The sequence below is a fragment of the Pyxicephalus adspersus genome, chromosome 5 (assembly GCF_032062135.1).
Source record: "Pyxicephalus adspersus chromosome 5, UCB_Pads_2.0, whole genome shotgun sequence".
In the NCBI taxonomy this organism is placed as follows: domain Eukaryota; kingdom Metazoa; phylum Chordata; class Amphibia; order Anura; family Pyxicephalidae; genus Pyxicephalus; species Pyxicephalus adspersus.
Window position 1 is genome coordinate 119,743,353 of NC_092862.1, and position 23,759 is coordinate 119,767,111.

A 23,759-nucleotide genomic window follows, 5' to 3' on the forward strand; every position below is an offset into this window, starting at 1 on the left:
AAAAGTAATTTGCTATTTATTAGCAAATGTTTTCAATCCTGGACAAGATCCATTACCGGTTCGCTGGATCACCCAGCTTCACTAATGAAAGGGTATCTTCTCCAGCTTTGGAGAGCTTTATTAAATCAGGCCCATTGATAGGTTGGGCCAAAATGATTAAAATGTTTAAGAAAATACTTCTTCTTTTTATCCATACCAACCAGCCTTTTCAAATTTTCATATTCATTTTTTTCTATAGGCCCATGAATCCATGCTAAAAATATACACCTATGCATATTTAATGGATAGCATACCCTTTGCATTTCTTCCTTCGGGATTTAAATGAAAGAAAAGGCCTAATTATAATTAAAAATAATTGTTTTAGATATTATATTTTATATATATACTGTATATATTAATAATAATTATCTAAAATAATTATTTTAGAGATAGTAAAAAAAGTGCCTGTCAAAGTTCTCTTATTACAATGTGAAACTCTGCAATGATTTATTAAAAACACCCCAAAGGGTTTACACCATGTATTTTACAACATGACCTGCATTTTATGAATGACTTTGTGGACATGGTGTGGAGTAAACATTCCAATGTCCTGCAGAGAGAGGATATCAAATGTGTCAATAAAATTACTTCTAAAAGGAAAGAACAAATATGATAAACTGAATAATAGCTGTGGTAGTAGAATATTACGTCATCAAGATACTGATATATGATGAACTTTGAACAGTGAAGGTTTATGAGAAGAAGTGAGCTGAGTGGGAGTGTTGACTGCAACCACGGTAGATTGGTCATTACCAAACTCACAATATCAAGTTGACATGGAGCACAGGTTCCATTTAATACCAGAGGTACATTGTCTCCCATACCATAAGCTTCCTTTAAGATGAAATAGGGGGAAGACACAGCAGGCAGTAGGAATCTTCTAAAAGTGAGGAAAATGTTCTTTTAGATAGCTGTGCAGATAGATAGTGACGTTTATAGATTTCTACTTCTTTTCATATTGTGGTAACAAAAAAAATAAAGATCCAGATAAACTTAAAATAAAAACAGTTTTAGTTTTAGATACACTTTAAAGTAGTGTATAAGAACATTTACAGTAAAAAATCACAAAATGACTTTAAACTTACTGAAATCAAAGGACTAATGGAACCTAACCGAAAACATCATAATCACAAGTCCGAAACTATCTTTATGTTTATGCAGAAACGGGCTTTCTGCCTAAACTTTAATAAAGATGTAACGCCACAGTTTTTATTGCGGTATTGCTTAATGATTAAATTTTTAGACATTTTTTTTTTTTACAGCCAAGTAAAAACCTTGCTAATTTTCAAAACAGCATTCATGGGTGAACTCACAAATCCTTAGAGCTCCTTCCAGTTGGTACAAGATGTGAAAATTGTACAGACTGAGAACAACAAACTACTCATTGAAGTCAAGCGACAATATCTGTTTCCTTTCCCTATTTTATCTGCATCTCCCTGGTTGTGTCCAGGTTTGACGTATAACTTGGCCTAACTTGCCACAGATCCATATAATACAGCGGATACTTTACTTGTTTACAAGTGTATACTTTATTAGCCCAGAGTGTAATTACAACTCAGCATTCAACTAGATTATGGTTTATTGCAGGGATTCTCAGTGGACTCTGATAGTGATTGGTTCAGTTTTCATATGAACATAATTTACATTTGACTATCCCACCACCTTCATTCTGTCCAACCTTAACTGTAGTAAGTTAAGACAAATTCTTATCCTCACCCTCCTGTCCATTCCTAATATCCTCTATGTACATCTACTAGGTCTACCTACTGGTCTTCCATTTTTTTAATATTCTGAATGAAATATTATCTTTTTTTCTAAGGATGTATTTACATCAAATTACAACAAATAAACAATATCTTTCAAAATAGAAGTTGTAGGGGGAATGTAAAAAGAATAATACTAACCTAATTCTCTTACTCCTACTGGCTCCTCATCTGTCATGGTGCTTTGTACTGAAGTTCTGTGTGTTGGTTAAAGGAACTGTTGTCATCCTCTACAATGCAGGATCAATAGTCCTGCATTGTAAGTTAGGACACCAAGGAAGTATAAGAAAAGAAAAGGTGCATGATGACCAACGTAAGATTTAAGGACAAGGTAAGCTAAGTACTAGTCCTTATTATGTCACCCTAAGACCTAAATGAGTATTTTTGCCTTTAAGTGCAGGACACTTTCTAACTTTCCAATGTAGAGTTTGTTGGCTCTTCTGTGCACTTCTTATCATTTCTGGATTTCATTTAGTTGCTGAGTCAGTTCTCATATCCTTACATGACCTCCACCTGCCTCGACTCCTAATGTAGTCCATAAAAAATGTCCTATTCTTCAGGCACTGAATCTGCGAAGCAGGACAGGACCTTAGCATAGACTTGCCTGGTACAAGACATTAACCTGTATTTCTCCCCGCTGCACAAGTTCTACCCCTACTATTGGGGGCCATAGTAAAAAAAAGGTGTTTTAGGAGCCGGATCCTTGGCAAGAACCTGCTGGTGGTTTAGAGCATTGTCAGCTTTTTCAATATTTTCTAATCTAATCCTAATTACCACGCCAAAAAGCATGACAATCAGCAATCAATATTTTTTTGCCTACCGATCAATCAGCTGGATTAATAAAGAAAGGAGCTGATATAGGTAAGACGTGATCATGTATGAAAGTGAAATGTCCCATCACTTATAGCCTTTTCCGGCTGTCAGTATCATGGTGCACACTAAATTATAATTCTGCACAAGAATAAATTAATACCTGTAAAAAATAACCGAAGGACAAATAATTATAGACTGCATTTAGTTTTTTTCCCTTTCTGGTTTCAGGATTTCCGGTGCTAAGCTTGTCAATCAATGCAGCATTGAGGAGAAAACTACTAGAATATGAATAGAGTCAATTTCTTGTGTACCAGTTAGCACCTTTTAAGCTGCTATTTAGATAAAAATGCAACAGAGCAGCATAAACATAATAAAATATTCATATTTGTTCATGTATTTATATTCTGTGATTCTATTTTAAAAAAAAAATAAATAAATAAGCAACATGAAAGGTTGACTGCCACTACAATATTTCCTTAATGCTCTCTAGAGTCTTGAAAATCCTGATAGGTAAAAGCATACAGAACAAACAAATATAAAACTTGAGATAAGAGCACTATTGCCGAGTGCCGGACAGTAATGTGCCATTCTCAACAACTGGCTCTCAAACACTTCAGAGGATTACGGGTTTTTGGCTGTGGAAATAAGTACAAGAAAACGATAACAAGCTGTGTAAATGGCTGCTTGAATTTTGCACTGCTGTCATTGTGAGACTTTGTACACATTAAGAAAGCTAATATAAAAAGCACATAATGGGAAAAAAAATGTGCAAAGGAGTACTGCAATACAACTGAACATTTTTCTAAAGATGGTCAGACCATTATCAGAATAACTAAAAGACACAAAATGGAGAACATGGCAATTGGAGAAAAAAGCAGCTGTTTGCTAGCAGATTTGCTGTATTTATTTTAGTATATATTTTATTAGAATACATGAATCAAAAGGGTACCAAAACTGCCACACTTTTATTTACCTAGAGGTAACAAAAGTATTGAAAAAATATCATGCTTTTGGTAAATTCTTTTACCTTGTGAATGTTCTGTGACAGATGTTCTAAGTCTTACTCTCTATATTAAAAAGTGCTCAAACACTCTTACACAGGCAACAGCAGGACGAGAACTGCCCCAACAGCAATCACAAGGCCAGAACTCAAACGTTAACATTGTGACTTAGGCAGGTGACAGAAGGGCAGCTATTTCCATTAAGCAAGGTGAAATTAATGTGAGCTCCTGATAACCTAAATCTTAAAATAATACAACACACATCACAGTTGTGTATAAATATCTTACAAAACTTCTTATACTTTACTGAATCAATAAAGACACTAGTTAATAAGCAAGCTTTTTAAACCAAAGCCACGTTTATATCAAATCTGGTAACAGGAAGTAACCGAATGACACTAATTAGAATTAACATATAGCTAAAACAATGTCAGTCTGGAATATTGTGAATTAATAAAAGTCGGCAAATAATGTTTGTGTTAGAAGCACAGAAAAATGTGATGATTACTGAGAATGTTGATAAAGATTTTTAAAGGTGAATTTTGTTAAGTCGATGAAAGAAATAACTAAGACACTGTTACAACAAAACCAGTTGTCACTTCAGCAAGGCAGTGAAGGGGAAATTAGTTATGATCTTGTTTTCTTTGCATTACATAAAATTGTTGTTTTGGAATAGACACTAAAGCTAAGCAATGATAATTGGCAATCTGACTTTTCTTTATTGATTTCCATTAGTACTAATACAATCTTTTAGTGCTAAAACACTAGGGAAGAGTGATTATTTTTTAATCATGTTTTAGATTATTGCACAAGGGTTTGCATAAAACCAAATACCATTCTACAAGGAATCTACAAGGTCAAGGCCAAAATTTGGAGGGCACATAGCAATATATATGTAATAAATATAATATTGAACCTGAGTTATCAAAAGAGTTTAAAATCTTAAAGGGAACCGCTAGAAAGAGTAACAGATTTATTGCCATATATATACTTCTAAATAGCCAAAACCCCACTCACACAAACTGTGTGAGTTGACAAATAATATTGTGACACAATGAAAGAAAGGCTTGAACTAAGAGATAGGGATTTTTTTTTAAATTGGTGTTCATTTCATACACATTAATGTTACAAATAATTGGTACACAACAATTTGAACCAATGGGTTCATAAATAGTAAAAAGTCACTGTTGGTCTGGCCCCATTTTTAGGTTTAGTTATTGACCAAGAACTATATATCACATTCCTTAAGGTATCAGCATTTCAGAGAAGAAGCTAAATGTCTCTTTTTTTTTTCCAGACACGTTTCAGGGGTTTATCAGTTCCTCCTGATAAATTGCAGGACACTTCATGAACTTCTTTGTACAAAAACGCTCCACACAAAGACACAGTTTATAAAAAGAATGGTAAGTCAGCAATGAGAAAAGAAGGAACATCAGGCAAAATGATTACTAGTCTTTAATCTCCTACTTGCTCTATCTATCTCCCTGGAATTTATTTTGTACTACTAATAAAATACCTATAGTTACCAGCATCCTCATCTTATTATTTTGAATAAACTTGCAAGCTGGAGGGATTTAGTTGCTAAAGGAGTAAAGAAGCATGGGTAGAATAGAGCATTGGTCGCTAAATGCACGGACTATGGACTGCACATGTGCAAGGTCCTTCTCCTGATCCCGCTGTGGGGCCAGAGCCGCGGACCACAAAATTTTCTCGTGGACCACCAGTTGGCTATAGCTAGAATAGAGTGAATTTTCACATAGCTTAGTTAATGAAGTAACAGTAAGTAAGTATTTAGCACAGCTTCACCTTATAAGCTTTGTAGCTTAGTAGAGGGTAACTAAGCAAATGTTTTACTTTACCCTGCATGGGAAAACCAAAGAGGCACTTTAGGGTTTTATTACTGGGAGCTTTTTTAAAGTATTAATTAATGTATGTTCCTATTTGAGCTATTAGCCCGCATTTTTTTTTCTATTTATTTCTGTGTAATTATTCAGTGGGGATGCAGACATAAAAAAAAAAAAAAAAAAACAGACATTCTAACCCTTTTCTATTCTATCTAAAAAGTAAATTTTCGGAAATTCTTCTTTATTGCAAGTCTTCATGATCAACTTCCATAAACAGAATTTGTATTGTTTTGTGAGAACAATATTTAATGCGCTACTACTGAACACTCTTAATACACAAATGTCTATTTCTAGTGACTATTCTCCACATTCACTCCCTGTATGATTTGATAATTATTTAATCTCATATACAACATCCAGGTGTTAAAATGAGCATTTCTCCCACCAGACGTGTTCATTTTAATCACTGCTGTGGATCTGCAGGACAGGAGTTACAATGTCATTATTTAAACTGTAATCTGTTTTTGCTGATTATCTTGTTTCCAATTCCAGCTCAGTGTAACAAGTGCCTGTCCCTAGATAGGGATGTGTAGCTGACAAGTAGGAAAGCTGATTAGATAATTAGGGACATCTAGACAGATTTTTCCTTCTTTTTAAATATAAAATTACATGTGTTCCAGCCTGTTATCATAGCCAACAATATATGATATTTTATCACGTAAGAAGTTTAACGCTTTTAACTTTTATAGCCTTAGCTTTGCTATTACTTACACTCAGTTATTCTGAAATATAGAATATTCCATCCTAAAGGGTCAGTCCTTCCATCTTATAGGGTCAGTCTCTCCAAATGTCATTTTATTTACAAGTCCCTGGCCTCCAATATATGTGTTAGTAGAATATCAGTATGGGCTGCCTGCCACAACCCCCAACTTTACTGCTCTGAGTTTTGAGTCTTTTTACCTGCCTGCGCATGCTTTAGCACCTCTTGTTGCATTTCCCAATAAATATTCAAAAAGAAAAAAAATGTTGCAGATAGACTGGGGACTGGGGACCCAATACAATGGTTACAACAGGTTTACAGATTTGAAGCTGAAGTTGCGCTTTCAAAATTTGGGATCGGGTAGGGCATTCTTGTAGAAAGAGACAGGCAATGTCCCTTCTGCAATAGGCATAAGCATTCAAAACAATGGCGTAGGAACCTGGGATACCTGGCGCATTTAAGCTTCCCCTGTGGCTGCCAGAACTGGAGTAACCCCGGCGCCTGTGTGGCCAATCAAGATGGTCGAACCACAAACGCTTGAAATTAAGAAGAAAGAAGATGGAGCAACAAAACAGGTTCACGCAACAAAACAGGTGAGTGCAATTAAAACATTGCGATTAGGCAGGCAAGGTTTTTTTTTATACTGCAGATGGGACATCACCTGTGTCTTCTGCAAATAAGGACCTGCCTGTTTATAATTTTTTTAAATTTTTGGGATTAGTTCCACACTATAGTTAGTTAGTTTGCAGGTATTAGTATTATGCTTTAGGTATTATTTTACATTCAACAGTCCTTTGTATGTTGTTTTAAAGAGGTCCAGTCTTACAATTTATTAGATAGCCAACTGCCACCAACTATTCCCTCTGATTTCCTTCAGTGTGTTAAAGGTGGTCTATTTTTAGTGTGGAGTTGTGTTAAAGGTTGCTATAGTCACTGTTAGCCGTTACAAACTAAAGTCTGTTGCGATTCTGCAGAAGTAGGTATGTACAGTTCCTTAACTTGAATGGAAATCAGGACAGTATCATGCGGTGACAGCAATCTAGAAATAGCGGATTAGCTTGTAGAATGTAAAATATGGAGCAAAATGTAAAACATGGATATTATTTAATGGTAGATAACATTTATCCAAGGTTTTACAGCACAAATACAGCAAACGCACAAATGGACGGCCTTTTTAAAGTAGAAACGCTTTGACGAGAATGTCTAGCCAGATACCTAGATGCACAAAGCTGGTGAACCTGTCAAATAATTTTAAACTTGTAAATCCTAAAGTAGTCAAAAAACTTTTGTTTATCCCCCTATAACTGATCTCCAGTATAAGAAGAGAAACATCTTGTAGTGAAAGCCTGCCTTTGTACAAAGCAAATGGTTTGTAATTCCTTCGCCAGGATAAAAATAAAACAGGAATGTGTATGCAATGTATATATAAATATAGACAGATACATATGCAATATTTTATACTCATAAGCAAGAAGCACTGGGCCCTGATCCCAACAGAGTCCTAAAACATCCCACGGACACTGTTACAACAGATCTCCTGTACAGTAAAGTCTGTGCTAAGCAAAGCACTATTAAGCCAGCAATCGTTTAAAGGTTATTGCCCTTCTACATAAAAAAAATCCTCCACATGATTATACCTTCAGATGTACACAAGCACTGTAGTTCGCAGTATTACTAAAGTCATTATAGGATCAAAGCTGTATAAATTCTACAGTATCTCAAGGCAAAATGTCATTCTCTTAATAGTACATAAAGCAAATGCATACAATATATATGTATGTAAATAAAGGGACATATTTGATTGAATACATAATTTGTGATAGCATTGCTGTTATTACCTGCTCTCTCTCCCCCTGAGCAAGGTTCATTTGGTGAATATTGGGAAAAATACCACAACCATGTCACTACAATCACAATATGTCACTATTGTATCCTAATGAGTAATGAGTCCAGTTTAGAGGGAAAAAGCAGGGATAGCTGTGGGGGACCTTTAAGAATGACACTGAAAGTTTTGATTTCTCCTCAGACTTCAGCAAAAAAATCTCTGCATCAGAGTGGCAGGAAATATCATCAAAGCTGTATGGCCACACAATAAGTGCATAAGTGCTACAATTTGGGCACCAAAGTTCTAGGGGTGTTGTATATGCTTGTTCCCTTGTAGCACAAAGAAACATACAGGTGACAGAGCCTCCATTGTCTACACATCAGCACCTGTAGAATATAGGCATCCAATGAGTGGTACAGGCATAAAATTTTAAATTAAACTTGTCGGCACTGTGCAAACATTCCTACTCTTCAATGTGTTTCAAAATTAAGAAGGGCCGGAGAAGTACGGCACACTAAGACAAAACAGAACAGAACTTTCCTGTTTTAAATAATAGACAGTTGGTAAAAAAAGTGAAATTGTTTCCTGGGTATTAAAGATGCAATCTTTCAGGGTGCCTTTTTCATACCTGTAACACCCCCGAAAGCTTGCATCTTTAAAAACGTAAGCTAGCCAAGAAAGGTATCAAACTCACAAACATTCTGCATTATTCAATGGCTATCATGTAGCAATAATCAAGTCATTAAATATTATTGATGTATGAGTAAAAAGAGACATTAAGGGAAATGGAAAAAATGAAAAAAATGGACTTAAAATAAAGTAATGTATACATAATCTCTACCATTTGATTGCTTTTATTGCCATAAACAGTATGACTTGAACTCTGCCTGCTAATAAACAGGTTATGATGGTTTTAGTGGTACATAAACTGGAATAACATTAGAATGGCCTAAAGCAAAGCAGATAAAATTGCATTATTCACTATAGGTCAAATCAGATCTCAGTGATCGTACTTAGGCCTGGGGTGTCATTCCAATACTGTGTCATCAGACAAATGGTCAGAAGGGAAATGAAGGCACAACGGCACATGCCTACACACGTAATTGGAGATTAGCAGAGGAACAAATAGACAAACCTAGAAAAATAGATAAATTAAAGGTCCCCTAGATCATAAGCTCTTCTGGGCAGGGTCCTCCCCTCCTCCTGTGTCACTGTCTGTCATTTGCTACCTCTATTTAATGTACAGTGCTGAGTAATATGTTGGCGCTATAATAATCCTGTTGATTACTATTATTATTATTTTTATTATTAATAATAATAATAATAATAACAGAAGAATGGGTATGACTAATGCAAGCATTGATTTTGGTAAGTGTATGCACAGCTTGCTTTTATCTTAGTTATAATGCACACACAGCACATCCACAGCATATTGGATCTGTGGAAACTGGGCAGAATATAAAAAGATCTAAAGCAATGCATCCATTTCTGTATATGCTAAAGATGACAATATAAAAGCCACTGAAGTATCTGCACCCTAGTGTGTGCAACCATTACCCTGATTTTTTAGAGGACTAACAATGAACTGCTTGTTAAACATTTCCAAGCTGCTTTAAAGGGCCCCCAGTTAATTACTACCAATAGTTTTGGTTTATAAATGCATACAATCACCAATACCAAACGGGGTGTAAAAAGAAGGAGTTTATGATTTACTGATCCCTCTTTATTGCTTAAAAATCACAAAACAAAGGACCATGGTCAAAGCAAAGCTAAATAGATTTAAGATTTACATTATGTTTATGTTACAGTTTTATCACTTGTAAGCATATATTTTAAAGTTTATCTCTAAGCAAACTATGACCCCATACACCTTCCAACACCCTGTAACTGATTAGTGGCATAACAAAATGTAAAGTCGTAGTCCCACAATGTTGCAGTCTCCGAATCTTCTGGCTCCCCAGGCTAAGTGCTGGGGTACTTCTTTGGGAGTCAAACAGTGCAAGATACCTTTCAACATCCAGAAGAAGTAGACATCATCACTGGGGCTGTAAACGAGTGGCCAAAAGGCACTGGGTCAGCACCCAGATTTAATTTTGCATCTTTTTAACACACATTAACATACGTTATTTATCAACACCATCCTAAGACTGCCAATGCAAATCATTATTTACCGTGGAAGTCACCAGGAGACTATTTTAGGGTATAATTCAAGTTATTGCTCTTTAAGTTACCTTTTTTTCTTTACTGACAGAGATGTCAGTTATATACAGGTGGATAGTGCACATAAATCTGCTAGGCTACAGGCACAAGATTGTTTTTATTACTCCCTTTACTACTTTATGAAACACTAACATTTATGTAGCAACTTTTACAATAGCCTGTCTGTGTAGCTGTAAAAAGCAGAGAGTGTGGGTTCCTAGAGGGATGCAGTTTTGATTGCATGCCCTGCACTTATATACCCACCCAAATATCCACCTGTAATATGAATACAGAACAAAAATATAGGTGTGCCAGGTGACAAGCTACTTGTTTTTAATGCTACTGTTACTTCTTTTACATCCTATTAAATGATATGATCCAGCAAGCCAGGCTGACATTTGTAGTTTTGCAATGGTTTGGGAAATAAGGCTATGAGCATTTCGTTGCCAGATTGAGTTGAGATAGGATTTAAAATATGCATTAATAGGTATTTTGACCTAAAACCTATATGAGATAATAGTCTTTTAGGTTTTTTCCACAAATCATCTATAAATGTGACTTTATTTTCCTGAAAAGATCTAAAATTGTTTCATTACACTTGAACAGGACAAGGAAATGTTCACAGTTTGGATGTAATTTTTGTATGTGTCCAATATCATTAAGGCCCATTTATTCAAGCTCTCTGGGGTAATCCACAAATTTCTAGATTTTTGTGAATTAGTTCACTTTGATGCTATTCATCAGGATGATCAGCCATTGTCAAACATGCAACTACCCCTGCAAAAAACTTACCTGGGAATTTACCTGATGTTTTTATGAATAATATTTCATTATTGTGGAACTACATGACAAAGGGTTCCCACCCCCAGCACTGCGACAGACACAATGAGCCTAATTTTTAAAGCTCCTGAAGGCTGGAGAGGATAAACTTTCATCAGTAAAGCTAGGTGATCCAGCAAACCTGGAATGGATTTCTTAAAATCATTTGCTAATAGCTAGCAAATGTTTTCAATCCTGGACCAGATCCCTGCTAGGTTTGTAGGATCACCCAGCTTAACTGATGAAAGTGTATCTTATCCAGCCTTGTAGAGCTTTAATAAATCAGGCCCAATGTCCTTCTACATGATCCTGGCATCTTTGCGTGGATTTTTTCATCTTCATTGATTGGGTTTAGTTTGTGGCTTAGAGTAGTGTGCTTATAAACTCTTTCACATGGCACAATTTGAAATGTTTCTGGTTGATTTTATTCTTTTCTAATTTGCTTTTATTTGCATTTACATTTACTTGCAAATAATTTCTTACTATGGAAATAGTTCTATTCTATAACTAGCACTGCATGATAACCTAATCAAATTTTGAACAATGCGTTCCAAACTTCCACATGCTTCACAAAGCACATCAAAAGCATACAAACACCGAACATGTTCCAACTCTTTACAAACCACCAACAGAGACCATGGGAACATAGAGGGGATTCCCTGCTACATGTACCTACTGTTACCACTGGATCTCCTTTTGGATCCAAAATTATCTGTAGTGCTACCAATGACAGCCTAAAGTGAAGTATTTGCAAACTCTTGATTAACTAATGACAAACACATGTTGTCGGGCCCCTAAACATTTTATATTATGGCAATAGTAACTCTGATTGCCTGCACAGGCATAAATGAACAAGATGTGTAAGTACTAATATTACGTTGCTTATTTCACTACGATGCCTTAGGACATCCAAATGTTCAATTATGTAAAGAATCTAAAACCATAAAAAAATAATAAATTGTGCTGTACACTATACAAATGTCCTCTTGGAGATCTATCTATGGTGTTACTATATTGACTTTATACATTTATATTTCTTTAAACTTTTGCTTAATAATCTTGAACAGCATACTACAATATTACACATATGTATATACCATATTATAATTACCTTTTACTCAAAGGTATAAACACACAGAAAAACAAACAGCCCCCAAGCAAGCCTATAGAACATGCAACAGCGAAGCCAGGCTAATTATAATGACCACATTTTGAATTGCCAAATCCTCCTTATCAGCAGCAGGTGTGGCACTGTACCTATTATTCCATGAGGTTCTGATTGACGGCGCTCTGTCCCCCGGCCCTGGTCCTTGCGTTTCTTGCTGCCTCTCAAACTGCCAAACCGCTTCATGAGGCAAAATGGGTAATACAACTTTAGCAGAATTTTGTCATATCCAGAATGTACCAGAAAAGCTGAAATGTAGATAAAGCAGCACAAAAAAGTAGAAAAACTCCAGCTTACACAAATGACAATACCCCTTTGATTCTGCAGAAATTCACTTTTTGTTTAAAGAAAAAAAAAAATACTCTGAGTTTAGGGATAAACCAGATTACTGTCTGCTATCACAGAGTCAGCCTGCATTGCAAGCTGTGCTGCAGCACACAAACTGAATTCTTCTCAAGTGGTGTACACCGCCTGCTGATAGAATACAAGATCTTCTTGCTTGGGGAAGGTCAGTGGTGACTGATAAGGCTCCTTTTATAAAATTCCACATCAGGGATGTTCTGGCAGAAGGTTGTCATGTGCGTTTGCGAATAATGTCTCTTTAAAAAGACTGAAAAAGGAATCCACCCTTGTCCAGACAATTCTTGGCACCAATTGGCCAGAGCAAATTCTCATTATAATGTGACATCACGTAGCTATTTTGACTCCTGGGCCCTTTGCTGAAGCAGGAAAGCATATGCTGGTTATAGGGTCATGTCAAGTGCTCTCTGGTGACTGGCAAACCCCACATGTCACATAGGCATGACAATTCAAAATAGAAATTACTCCTCTTATGAAACTGAAAGACCTGAGGCTTAGCACTTGCAGAAGATTCTCTCAGCGTTTAACCCACTAGTTACTGCAAATGTTACTGATTCTTTTTTTAGATAAGTTTATTTGTGCTGATATTTGTGTACTGAGGGAGTGACTGATTCATTAAGGAAATATAACCAGTGACAGTGCGGAAGCTGGAGAGAATGGACAGAATTATGCAAGCAATTTCATGTGACAGTAGGGTAAGCAGACAGTGTCATTGTTGTTCCTGCCTCTTATATTATATCCTACTAGATGACTAAGCAGGGTTCTAACTATAAATTATGAAACTGTAATACAATATTTATGGAATGTCACTGTCATCTTAAAAAAATATACTGTATATTATGATTATTAAAATGATTGTGAAAATTCCTTACTAAATTACGTTTACAGTATTAGGACAGAGGTTTTTTAAAATGTTATCTTATGTAAATAAAATCTATATTTTACAAATAAACATTTAATACAAGGTTCATTTGTGAAACAGGGATTGCAGAAGTTTCTGGGCTTTCTAAAATAAAAAAAGACAGCACCAGCTTCCAATCGTTTTTGTTTTAGTGTTAACATTCCTCTCTTAGGTGTCGCTTGATTGATTTATACACCTCTATAAAAAATGTTTCATTTGGGATTTAAAAAGTCTTATTTTCCACCAAACCTTGTATACAGCCATTAAATTATTTTAACTGTTATTAAAATAACAATTTTAAGCTTGGGGACATTTGCTTACATATTTTAGGCAAAAAAATGTCTGACTTCCATATCTCAAAATGTTGGGAGTTATGGTGTGAATAAAAATCCAAAAGGTCTGAATTAAGTGGAAATGTGAAAAGAGGGGTTGTTCTATAGGTATTAGATTCCTATTAAGTTCTACAGAACTTGTTGTGTCGGTAACAAAAAGGTACATTTGTACTAACATTTAAATTACCAAGCTGCAGAATGATACACTGATGTGTGAGATTATCCTCGGGCAAAAATCATTTATTACATTATAAGTGTCTTTTGATACATTGTGTTTGGAGATCCAGTTATGTTATCTGGAAAAGAGTGGGTGGGAGATACGTGAAGCTAGCATGTTTTTTAAAATAAAAATGCATACTATCAACCAACAGCAAATGAATGCTACACACCAGGAAATCAACAGGTTACTAATGGAAGCTGCAGAGGCAGATCCAAGCTTTGACTGAAAGGACTCACTACCGTATGAGAGAGTGGCAGTGTAGGAGAGACCACCTAGGGCTCAGTGGGCTGAGGTCATGGCCCCTTCCCTCTTGTGTAGGAACACTACAGATATCATTTTGTTTCAAGAAGCAGAGACAGCCTCTCATAACCTGAAAACCCAGTACTGATAATTGCTAACTTTAGGGAAGAGTTTTTGGGAGCATCTGAAGCGGGCCTGGGCGCTGTCCAGTCACAGGTAGTAAATGCAACAACCTGTGGTCTTTCGGAGTAGAAAATTGACCCCCCTAAAATCAGGTATGTTGAGGAGCCGAGGGTGGCTATCAAGAGGGCCCCTGATAACCTAAAGCATACCTGCTAGGGCAATTCGTTTGCCAATCGGTGGTCCACAGAAAAATTTGGTCATTATTTGCAATTTTTTTATGTTTTATAAATAATAAAACAAAAGTAATATTTTAATAAATTCTTATATACTGAATGACAATTTCGGCTTTTATATTGCACTAAATTCACAAACTGTACTAGAGACTGAAAAACAATGGAGGCGCAGCGTGACTTCAGTGTAGTCTTAAGTTGTATGAGGCACCTGTGCTAGGGCATAAGTGTTGGCTCATTACAGACCATGTCCCTCTCAAGTGTATGGAACAAACGAAAGCATCACTTGGTGGTTTCTGACACTGCAGAACTACAAATTTGAGGAAGAACACAAATCAGAAAGTCATCAGAGTAATGTTGATGCTTTGTCCAGGGTTCACAGTTTCTTTGCCCAGAGTGCTCAACCCTACAAGTGTGACTAAAGGAGGTGTATCATGGTGTTTGTAAACACACTCCCAAATGAGCTGGTGAGGCAGATGGAGCTTTAGTTTAGTGTCGTGTGATTGTCGCAGTGTGGGGAGAAATGAGAGACTGCTTGTAGTTTTGTGATGTAACAAGCTTTGTGTGACTTTGCTGACCTGTGCAGATACTGATTCCATGTGAAGACAAACTGGGGTATGTGTATTTGGTTTTTTTTTTCATTTGAGTGAATAAAAGCGAGCAGAACGCTCTGAAATATAAACTGTTATCCAGAGTACTTCTGTGCAAGAAGTTTGTTTAGACCTAACCCATCATACTTTATAGTATCTACCTCTCCCCACCCAGACTGACAAGAATTTACCCTCCAGCTGCTGGAATTGTTCCAAAGACCTGAATGACTCCACACAAATATTTTGGGAACTGCTGCAAAATGTAAAACTTTTGGAGGGAAGTAACCAGTTTTTGGACACTATTCTCTATTTGACTCCTAGGCCTAGTGAGAAATCCCCATCTTCATCTAGACTTAAAATACAGAGGGTTTCCAAAAAGTTCTAGCAAGTATCAAGTGTGGCCTAAGTGGTAACACACAAAACAAATGTCTCACATTTGTGGCAACAGAACTGATAGGGGAATCTATTGTTTAACATTACAAGAAACTATAATGTTTATGAACAACTTATAATGCCCTGTTGTAACTTTTAATGATCTGTTGTATAAGGTTGTACCTAGCTAGGGTAGAATGGAGTCTGTGTGATTGAATTGAATGACAATGATGGTAATAAATACAGCCATAATAAGACAAACTGACCGTCCCAAGTTTTCTCTTTCAGAAACAACTGTTAAAACAGTTCAAATTCTAACCAAAATGAGATAGAAAATAATATTTTAAAATTGAACTGAAGAAACTCACCTATAAACAAAGAGGATAAGAAAAATGCTATATACCCACTGCCCATAGGGGGAGGAAGGAAAAGAATTACCGTACTTATAGAAATAAATAAAATAGAAATAACTAATAAAATACCAAAGTATAGGTTGAAGACTAGTGAAGGGCACAATATGTAAAGAATACATTTACTGTAAAGTGTCTCCACACTCTGAAAATGAAGCAGGAGAAGGACAGGGTTTGGTTCTGTGAAAGATGATGATGTCAGCTTTAGAATCTGAGCTCTGAGGACAATGCGTCAGTGCATGGAATCTGCAGTCAGATGAGAAATGGTATTCAGGCAATGCTTTATGATAACCTGTAATATGACCAGATCAATCGCTTACTGAAATATATATATAGCTGTACACTCTGTATTCTTCCCCTGCCCTTTTGAACCAGTTGGCACCATCACAGGATGGCAGAATTATAATCATACAAATGAATGACTGGTGACTGACTGCTGAATGTCACACCTGTTTTTCCACTTACAGATAAATGCACTAATTTAATATGCTGCAGAGAGTAATGCTTAGGCACATAATTGTTTTATCTCATGCTAGCCAATCAGCTGTCATATCTCAATATTATTCTTATTGCTTGATTAGGCCACAGAATTTAGCAGGAAGTTATGTACTTTATTATTTTGCTGCTGCAACTATTGTAGCACTGGCAGCACTGCCAGGCAAACAGACTCTTGGCATCAATGCCATGCCTTGCTGTAGAAGGTGATTCCACATGTATATGAAGTGTCTGCCTTCCAACTATGTGTCCTGGGCTTAACTGTCCCTACTGGGTGTCTAGGATGGCGAGCATCGGGAGATCAGCAACTTTCTGTTTTCTGCTCATATTTTTGGCTCCTACTTTCTGCTCATATTCCCTGTGTAGTACAGACCCGAAAATGTTGAGACTGGGATTTTAAATAATCTTGATGCCAAAAATTTTTTAAAAAAACGCATTATGTAGGCGACATGACTTATAATATTTTAATTCTGGCATAGAATTTATTATACTAGGTCACAGCTTTGTCTACAATCATTTAGTCACCACTAGCCTTGTATTCTTGAAAAATGTTTACACCTGGTCTCCACCTCCACTGTTTTTCACAGAATGAAAATGAGTATAACAAAATAGGTTATAGACCCACCCAGAGCAACTATGAACATCCTGCTCAGTTTACAAAAGAATAACGTGAAGGCATGCAATGATTATACAATATGGCAGACTTGCCTGCAAAGTTTTTGTTGCATTTTAAAATCCAAGGATATTCTTTGTGTGGCAAAGATTTTGAATCTCTGTAAAGTTGTTATACCCTGATTCTGGGCCCTATTCTTCCATTTGTTTATTGGCCTACTAACCTTCTTGAGATTTTCACGGTTGTATTTAAATGGAAACTAAACCCTTTGTGGGGGTGAGCATTTGCCATAATGTGCAAGTATGAATATGGCACACACTTACCCGGATTCTGTGATTTCTGTCATCTTTGCCAATAAGTCTTCTAGGTCCAACAAAATCCTCTTCAGTCATTAGGCAACCACTGATGATGTAACCCAGCGTCTAGGTTTACCTGGCAGTGCTAAGAACAGAGCCAGCCTCTTTGCATGCTTCCTGTGCCAAAAACCTCTACCTTCTTGTGACTGTTTTTTGGGCTTCATTATATTTTAATGTCTTTTTTTGTTAAAGTGGAACTAAAACCTGTTATGTTTATCTGTATGCTTTCTTCAAACATCTTGATTGGCCAGACCGGGAGGATGTAACATGCAGAGCCGCCAAAGCCGCCATTTGTAACAGCTCGAGCAAGCGATTGGGCAACCTTACTTACTGCAGAAAGGACATTGTCTGTCCCATTTTGCAATAAAGCCTTGCCTGATTGAATTTTTTTTAAAGTGTACCTATATTTCCACTCCAATATACTCACCTTTTTAATATCTTCTGGACAGTCACATGACCCCAGGTCCTCTTCCTCTCTACATCTTCTGCTAATGTGATGAGACACTGCTGCTCTATGAATGACCGGTGTGGTGGTGGCAATCCCTCAGGGGAAAAAGTTATGACACCCTGCATTAATAGTATGTCCTCAGACGTTTTGGTTGTATCTTGCTCTATATAATTCTACCTAGAAGGACAAAGATGCAGCCTTTGCTCTCATTATGAAGATTTTCACTCACTTCCTGTTTTGGTAACACCAGATCACCACATTGAGAAGCATGGGTGTCACATGGAGAAGACGACAATAGAACAATTAAAGCCTTACAGATATTCTTCCCTTGTCTTAAAATGTGGTTTTGCTGCTACATTTCTAAAATAGGTTCCTACCCATCCTCTGGAAATAATGTTAAATTGGGTGTAAAAGCGTACCTAAACTCATGAAGAAAGTCTTACTAAAATGTGGCTTATCACTTATCTTTGGATAATGTGGCTGCAAATTTTAGATGTTTATTGTTAGGGTTTACACTTTTACCTTCTTTGTTAGATATTTGGATTGTGATAACAATGTACATTTTCCTAGTTTCTTTTTTTTTTTTGTTGACTTTAGAGGTAACACAAAAATTAGCTACATTTACAGCAGCCTATTTTTTTAGATCCACTGTTCATTTTGGCATGTGTTGTGTTCAGGTAATTTTTTTAGGTTTTTAATGTATTTTTTTCTTGCCAGGTTAGCCTGTAACATCAAATCTAGGCAATGTGTTAAGTAATGAGTATATATTCACTATCACAACCTGAGGACCTGCTGTAAATATAATTTCCTAATGGCTCTAATCCAGGGGTCAGCAACCTTTACTATCAAAAGAGCCATTTTGCCTCCTCTTCCACTAAAGAAAAATAGTCTGGAGCCGCAAAACATAACACAGTTTATAAACTTTTAAAAGTTTTAATATTTTTTTAATTTTACCTGTTACAACAAGTGTGCATGTGTAGGCCTACATTGAAATAAATTAAACACTGAACTATGCCCCTAGAAGCCTCCAGCTTCTAACGTATCATCCTGTTACATTAGCTGGAGGCTTCTAACGTAACCGGGTAGATTTTTTTTGATGGGCAGAGTTCTTTATGTTCTGACGATGCCTTAGCGATGAAATTTTAAGGGGTGTTAGCCACCGGTGTCCCTCATTTGCAGCTTTAATTTTGTTCACCTGTACCCCCCAATCTTGACTAATTGGGGTTCAGGTGCTAGAAGCCTCCAGCAATGTGTAACAGGGTAGATTATTTTGATGGGCAGAGTTCTTTATTTTCTGATGATGCCTTAGCGATTCAATTGTAGGTGGTGTTAGCCATAAGTGTCCACCACTTGCACCTCTATTTTGGTCACCTGTACCGCCTCCCCCCCGTTCCAGAGGAATTGGGGTTCAGATGCTAGATGCTTCCAGCAATGTGTAACGGTCGATTTTTTTGATAGGCAGAGTTTTTATGAATTTTTAGGAGGTGTTAGCCACAGGTGTCCCGTACTTGCACCTCAAATTTTTTTCACCTGTACCCCCGTTTCCAGATAAATTGGGGTTTAGGTGCTAGAAGCCTCCAACAATATGTAACAGGGTAGAGTTTTTTTGATGGGTGGAGTTTTTAGGAGGTGTTAGCCACAGGTGTCCCCCACTTGCACCTCTAATTTTGTTCACCTGTACCCCCTTCCTGGCTAGAGAAATTTGGGTTCAGGTGCCTCCAGCAATGTGTAACGGTAGATTTTTTTGATGGGCAGAGTTCTTTATATTCTGATGATAACCTAACAATTAAATTTTAGGGGGTGTTAGTCACAGGTGTCCCCCACTTGCACCTACATTTTTGGTTTTGTACATCTCCCCATTCCAGAGGAATTGGGGTTCAAAGGAGGGGGATGTCATTGTACACACCCATTTGTACACGCCCCGTGGTAGATTTATTTCACTGGTAGATTTTTTTCATTAGAACACCGGATAGGGAGTCCCCCTTCTCCGCAGTGTCTTGGGAGGAAGGGGATCCCCCATCAGAGATCTCCCCGCGGCAGCGGAAGGGAGCCACAACGGAGCCGCAGGTTGGAGACCCCTGCTCTAATCCAAGATTGCTACCAAGGGTTTGAGTTTCTGGCATAAATTCCTTCAGTATATTTACTCTAAATGTAAAACATGGCAGCTGATCTGTGTACTTTCATAGAAGCTACATTTGATACAGAACGTCTCTGAAGGAACAAAGATATTCCCATCAGAAGCCCAGCACCCACTGTGTAAACTGCATCGATTAATGAAGAGAAGAGAAGAAATACCTAAGACCAAAGCCAAAGATTAAAAATTGATGGTCTGTTCAGCTAGAACCAAAAGCATGTCTGGGAACTGCTTGGCTTTGTGGTCTCAGAGTAGAAGAAGCTTTAATGATTTTACACTTAACTTGCTAGCGCATACCTGTAGGAGAAAATGAATGTTTTCAATCTATAACAAGCACAATGACCTTTTACTAATGGCCGGATGTTCTCATCAACTCAAGTTGTGTTGCTGTGATTGTTTAAAGAAACATTAACAGAAGCAGTTCAAATCATTAATTTAAAGAGAATTGTCTGATGGATCCTCACCTTCAAAAGACTGAACATAAATTGTCTGCTTTACCAAAAATATCAAAATTCCAGCAGACGCTCACTTTCTCATTTCTTTTGAACCTCTTCTACTGCTTATTTAATATTGTTGGTGCAGAAGTTCAGTCAAGTTTCACAGCCATCTGAGACACTAATTACAGACAATGTTCAGCACCAATGATTTTAGAAGATGTGTCCTTGCTTTGTCCTCAGTCACAGTTAATATTTCAAGCAGATAAAAACAGATTGTGCAAATGACATGTTTGACAACATTTGTAAACACCTACCATGCGAAAAATCAGGGACAACACAAAAATACAAATGATTTAAAGATGCTGATCCCTTAACCATTATGTTGCTGAAGTAGATAAGAAAATATTTCAGTTTTGTTATGGGCTAATCGAATGCTTTTTTAAAAACTAAAGTGGAAAACTTGTCTGCCCAAAAGAGGAAACCAAGTGATTACCCCCAGCCTATAAAGAACAAATCACTGAATTTTTTTTTCCAGGGAATGAGGAAAGAGAAAGTGTAACTTACTTTAGAACACAACTAACCTTCCGGGAACCTAAGCGTAGCATAGTTTTTGGCATGTAAATTTTTTTCGTCAAAAAACAATTAAAAAACCCATCGCTTACATTTCCAGCATGCTTATTGTGTACTGTATGGGTGTATACTGCATAACACAGGCTGAGAATAGAGTCAGATGATGGAGGTAATGTTAATCCTACACCCAAACATGTTCAATGGCCAAGAAGGAACGCGGAACCCGGAAGAGGTAGTAAGAGAGATAGCAGTGATTGGTGATTATGACCCTGACCTGTCACTGATGTTGGAGGGCACATTGAAAGATACCTAATGTGCATGTAAGCTGAGTTCAATAATGTGCACATAAGCTGTGAAAACAGTTTTTTTACAAATATTATATACTGTGTGTAAAGATAACAGTTCTGTATTTTATTTTCTATAAAGAAACTACTATAATGCACCTGTCCACCACACTAACTTTTATCATTATCTTGTAATCCACAAAAATGCTGATTGTAAAGCAGAAGAGGAATTCTCAAACACACATAAAGCAGGCATATTACTATAAGGAAATTCAGGGCAAGAGTGCCAACCTTCTAAAAACCCTCCTGATATTCCCCTGATTTATGCTCCATCACCACCACCCCAACCCTACCCAATGTAGGAGCTCCCTTGTGAAAGCACTTGGGCCTGGCTCTCCCATACATATCGACAAGTAAATATTCCTTGCTGCAGGGGTAGGCTCTAAAAAAGTTGGATGCCCTTTAAAAACTACCACCACCTACCTGATAAGATGCAAGCCAATAATTATTATTACCAAATAGATATTTAATCACTGCTTAGGGTATTGTATAATTAATTTTTTTATTTATAATTTTAAGATATTCAAGTATCATGCTGCCTATTAAATTTTTTATCAAATGAAAAAAACTGCACAGAAGCTGCCTAAACAAAAGACTCTCGTGCATCACGCTGCCAGTAATTATTGAGGACTGAGATGTTGTCTATTATGATACAAGCAAACAATCATCCAGATGTATTGAGCTCTTGGCTTTAATTACAAATTACACAGAAAAATGTGATTTGTCATGGAGGGTTCACAGTGTGCAGTGTTGTTTCTGCAATTGTGTACAGACATAATTATCCTATTAATAATAAAACAACACTACATTGGGATGGATCAAGGTGATACAAAGCAGATTGCTATTGGAAGAAATGTAGGGACCCCCCTATCTAGGGGCAGTAGCTCCATATTAAATTTTGTCTCCATCTATGGCTCATTTATAAATATCTGATATTTCTATTATTGTATTTGGCTCCAGACAGCATCCAGCAGCAGCTATGCAGTATTGGTCAGACTCGGTTCCATGACCTTAAGGGGAAGCAACATTTACTAGATCTGAAGCAAGGATAAAAACTTGTTCTAAGGATTCTAAGGATGCTCTAAAAAGGTTCTAAGGATGCATGCAGGCTGACAATGTGTTGACCACTTCTGGTGCAATGGTTTTACTTTTCAGCCTTTTACTTTCTTGGACAGAAAACAACCTAAGGTACAAAGTTTGTATAAATATCAACACCCATTGATGTACTTCGGCTGTGGCTGTTTGCTTACTGTTGTATTCCTACAGAAGACATGTAACAATGGAAATACAGAAAATGAACGTGTAGACCCCTTCTTTTGGAAATTCTAGATGCCTAGTAGTCATATGGACCCTCATATTTAATACTTGAGCCACTGGCCCTAATCAAATATGCACATAAGGAGTGTTACTCCAATTTCTGCATCAATAGCTTGAGTACTAAAGGTTCAGAAACAGCATAATAGCCAATAAACTAGTATTTTCAGAGGAACATCTATGATTGCATCTAATCAATTTGTCCCATGATTATTTTCAATGAAAAATGTCTGAAAATGAATAATAAAGAATTAGGAACCTTTAGTCTACTAAACTTTTGTTTCCTATCCCTTTCTCCAACCTTACTAAACAGTTGAAGAGTTTGATTTTTTTTAAATAAAACGTTGAGTATTGTAAAACATCTATTTGTCTCCTCCCAGAGATTTCTCAAAAGTAAGGTAAAACTAGCACTAACATCACAAAGGGAAAATTCCTCTTTTCTTCATGTTCTGTTTTCCCTCACTGTTCCAGTAACAGTGGACACCAAGACCTATAAAGAGGGTGAATCTTAGCACATAGACCGGACAGGACATCTAACCTGTACGGCTCCATTTATAAAATTAGAACAAAAAAAGAAAAGTTTCTCTTCTGATACAGTTAAATTTTATATATAGAAAACTCAGACATAAGACAATTTACAGTTCTCAAAAGTAAAAAAAAAAAATGAACTAATAAATTTTAGTACAAGAAAGTAACTATAGATGAAGGTGTGTATGAATAGTACATACGTGTAGCTGTATTTCCTTCCAGGGATGATCCTAAGACAAGGTTGGATGTATGCATAGTTGGCTTGAAGCCCAGAAAGTAACTTCGCTCACGGAGAACGCGATACTTATAACATTCCATCATTGCAGTTGTGAACATTCTATATCAGGACAACTCCAGAATGGAACAATGGCAGGACCATTTAAGTACTGTCAGTAAATCAAATCAAAAGCTCCTAGAAACCACCGTCCCTGTGTTGAAGTATTTATCACAATATGTCCTCTTTCTATTTACAGGGCCAGCGTATGTGTCATTTATTCATTCGGGAGCAAAGGAG

General features: G+C 36.8%; 1 protein-coding gene across 1 annotated transcript in view; it reads right to left on the minus strand.

The window, feature by feature from the left end:
* The window catches only part of PRKAG2 (protein kinase AMP-activated non-catalytic subunit gamma 2), a 68,330-nt gene extending 55,854 nt beyond the window's left edge, over positions 1 to 12,476 (minus strand). Inside the window, 1 exon segment of the mRNA XM_072412582.1 lies at positions 12,321 to 12,476. Coding sequence (XP_072268683.1) covers positions 12,321 to 12,414 — 94 coding nt within the window. The 5' untranslated portion in view covers positions 12,415 to 12,476.
* Positions 12,477 to 23,759: the final 11,283 nt, after the last annotated feature.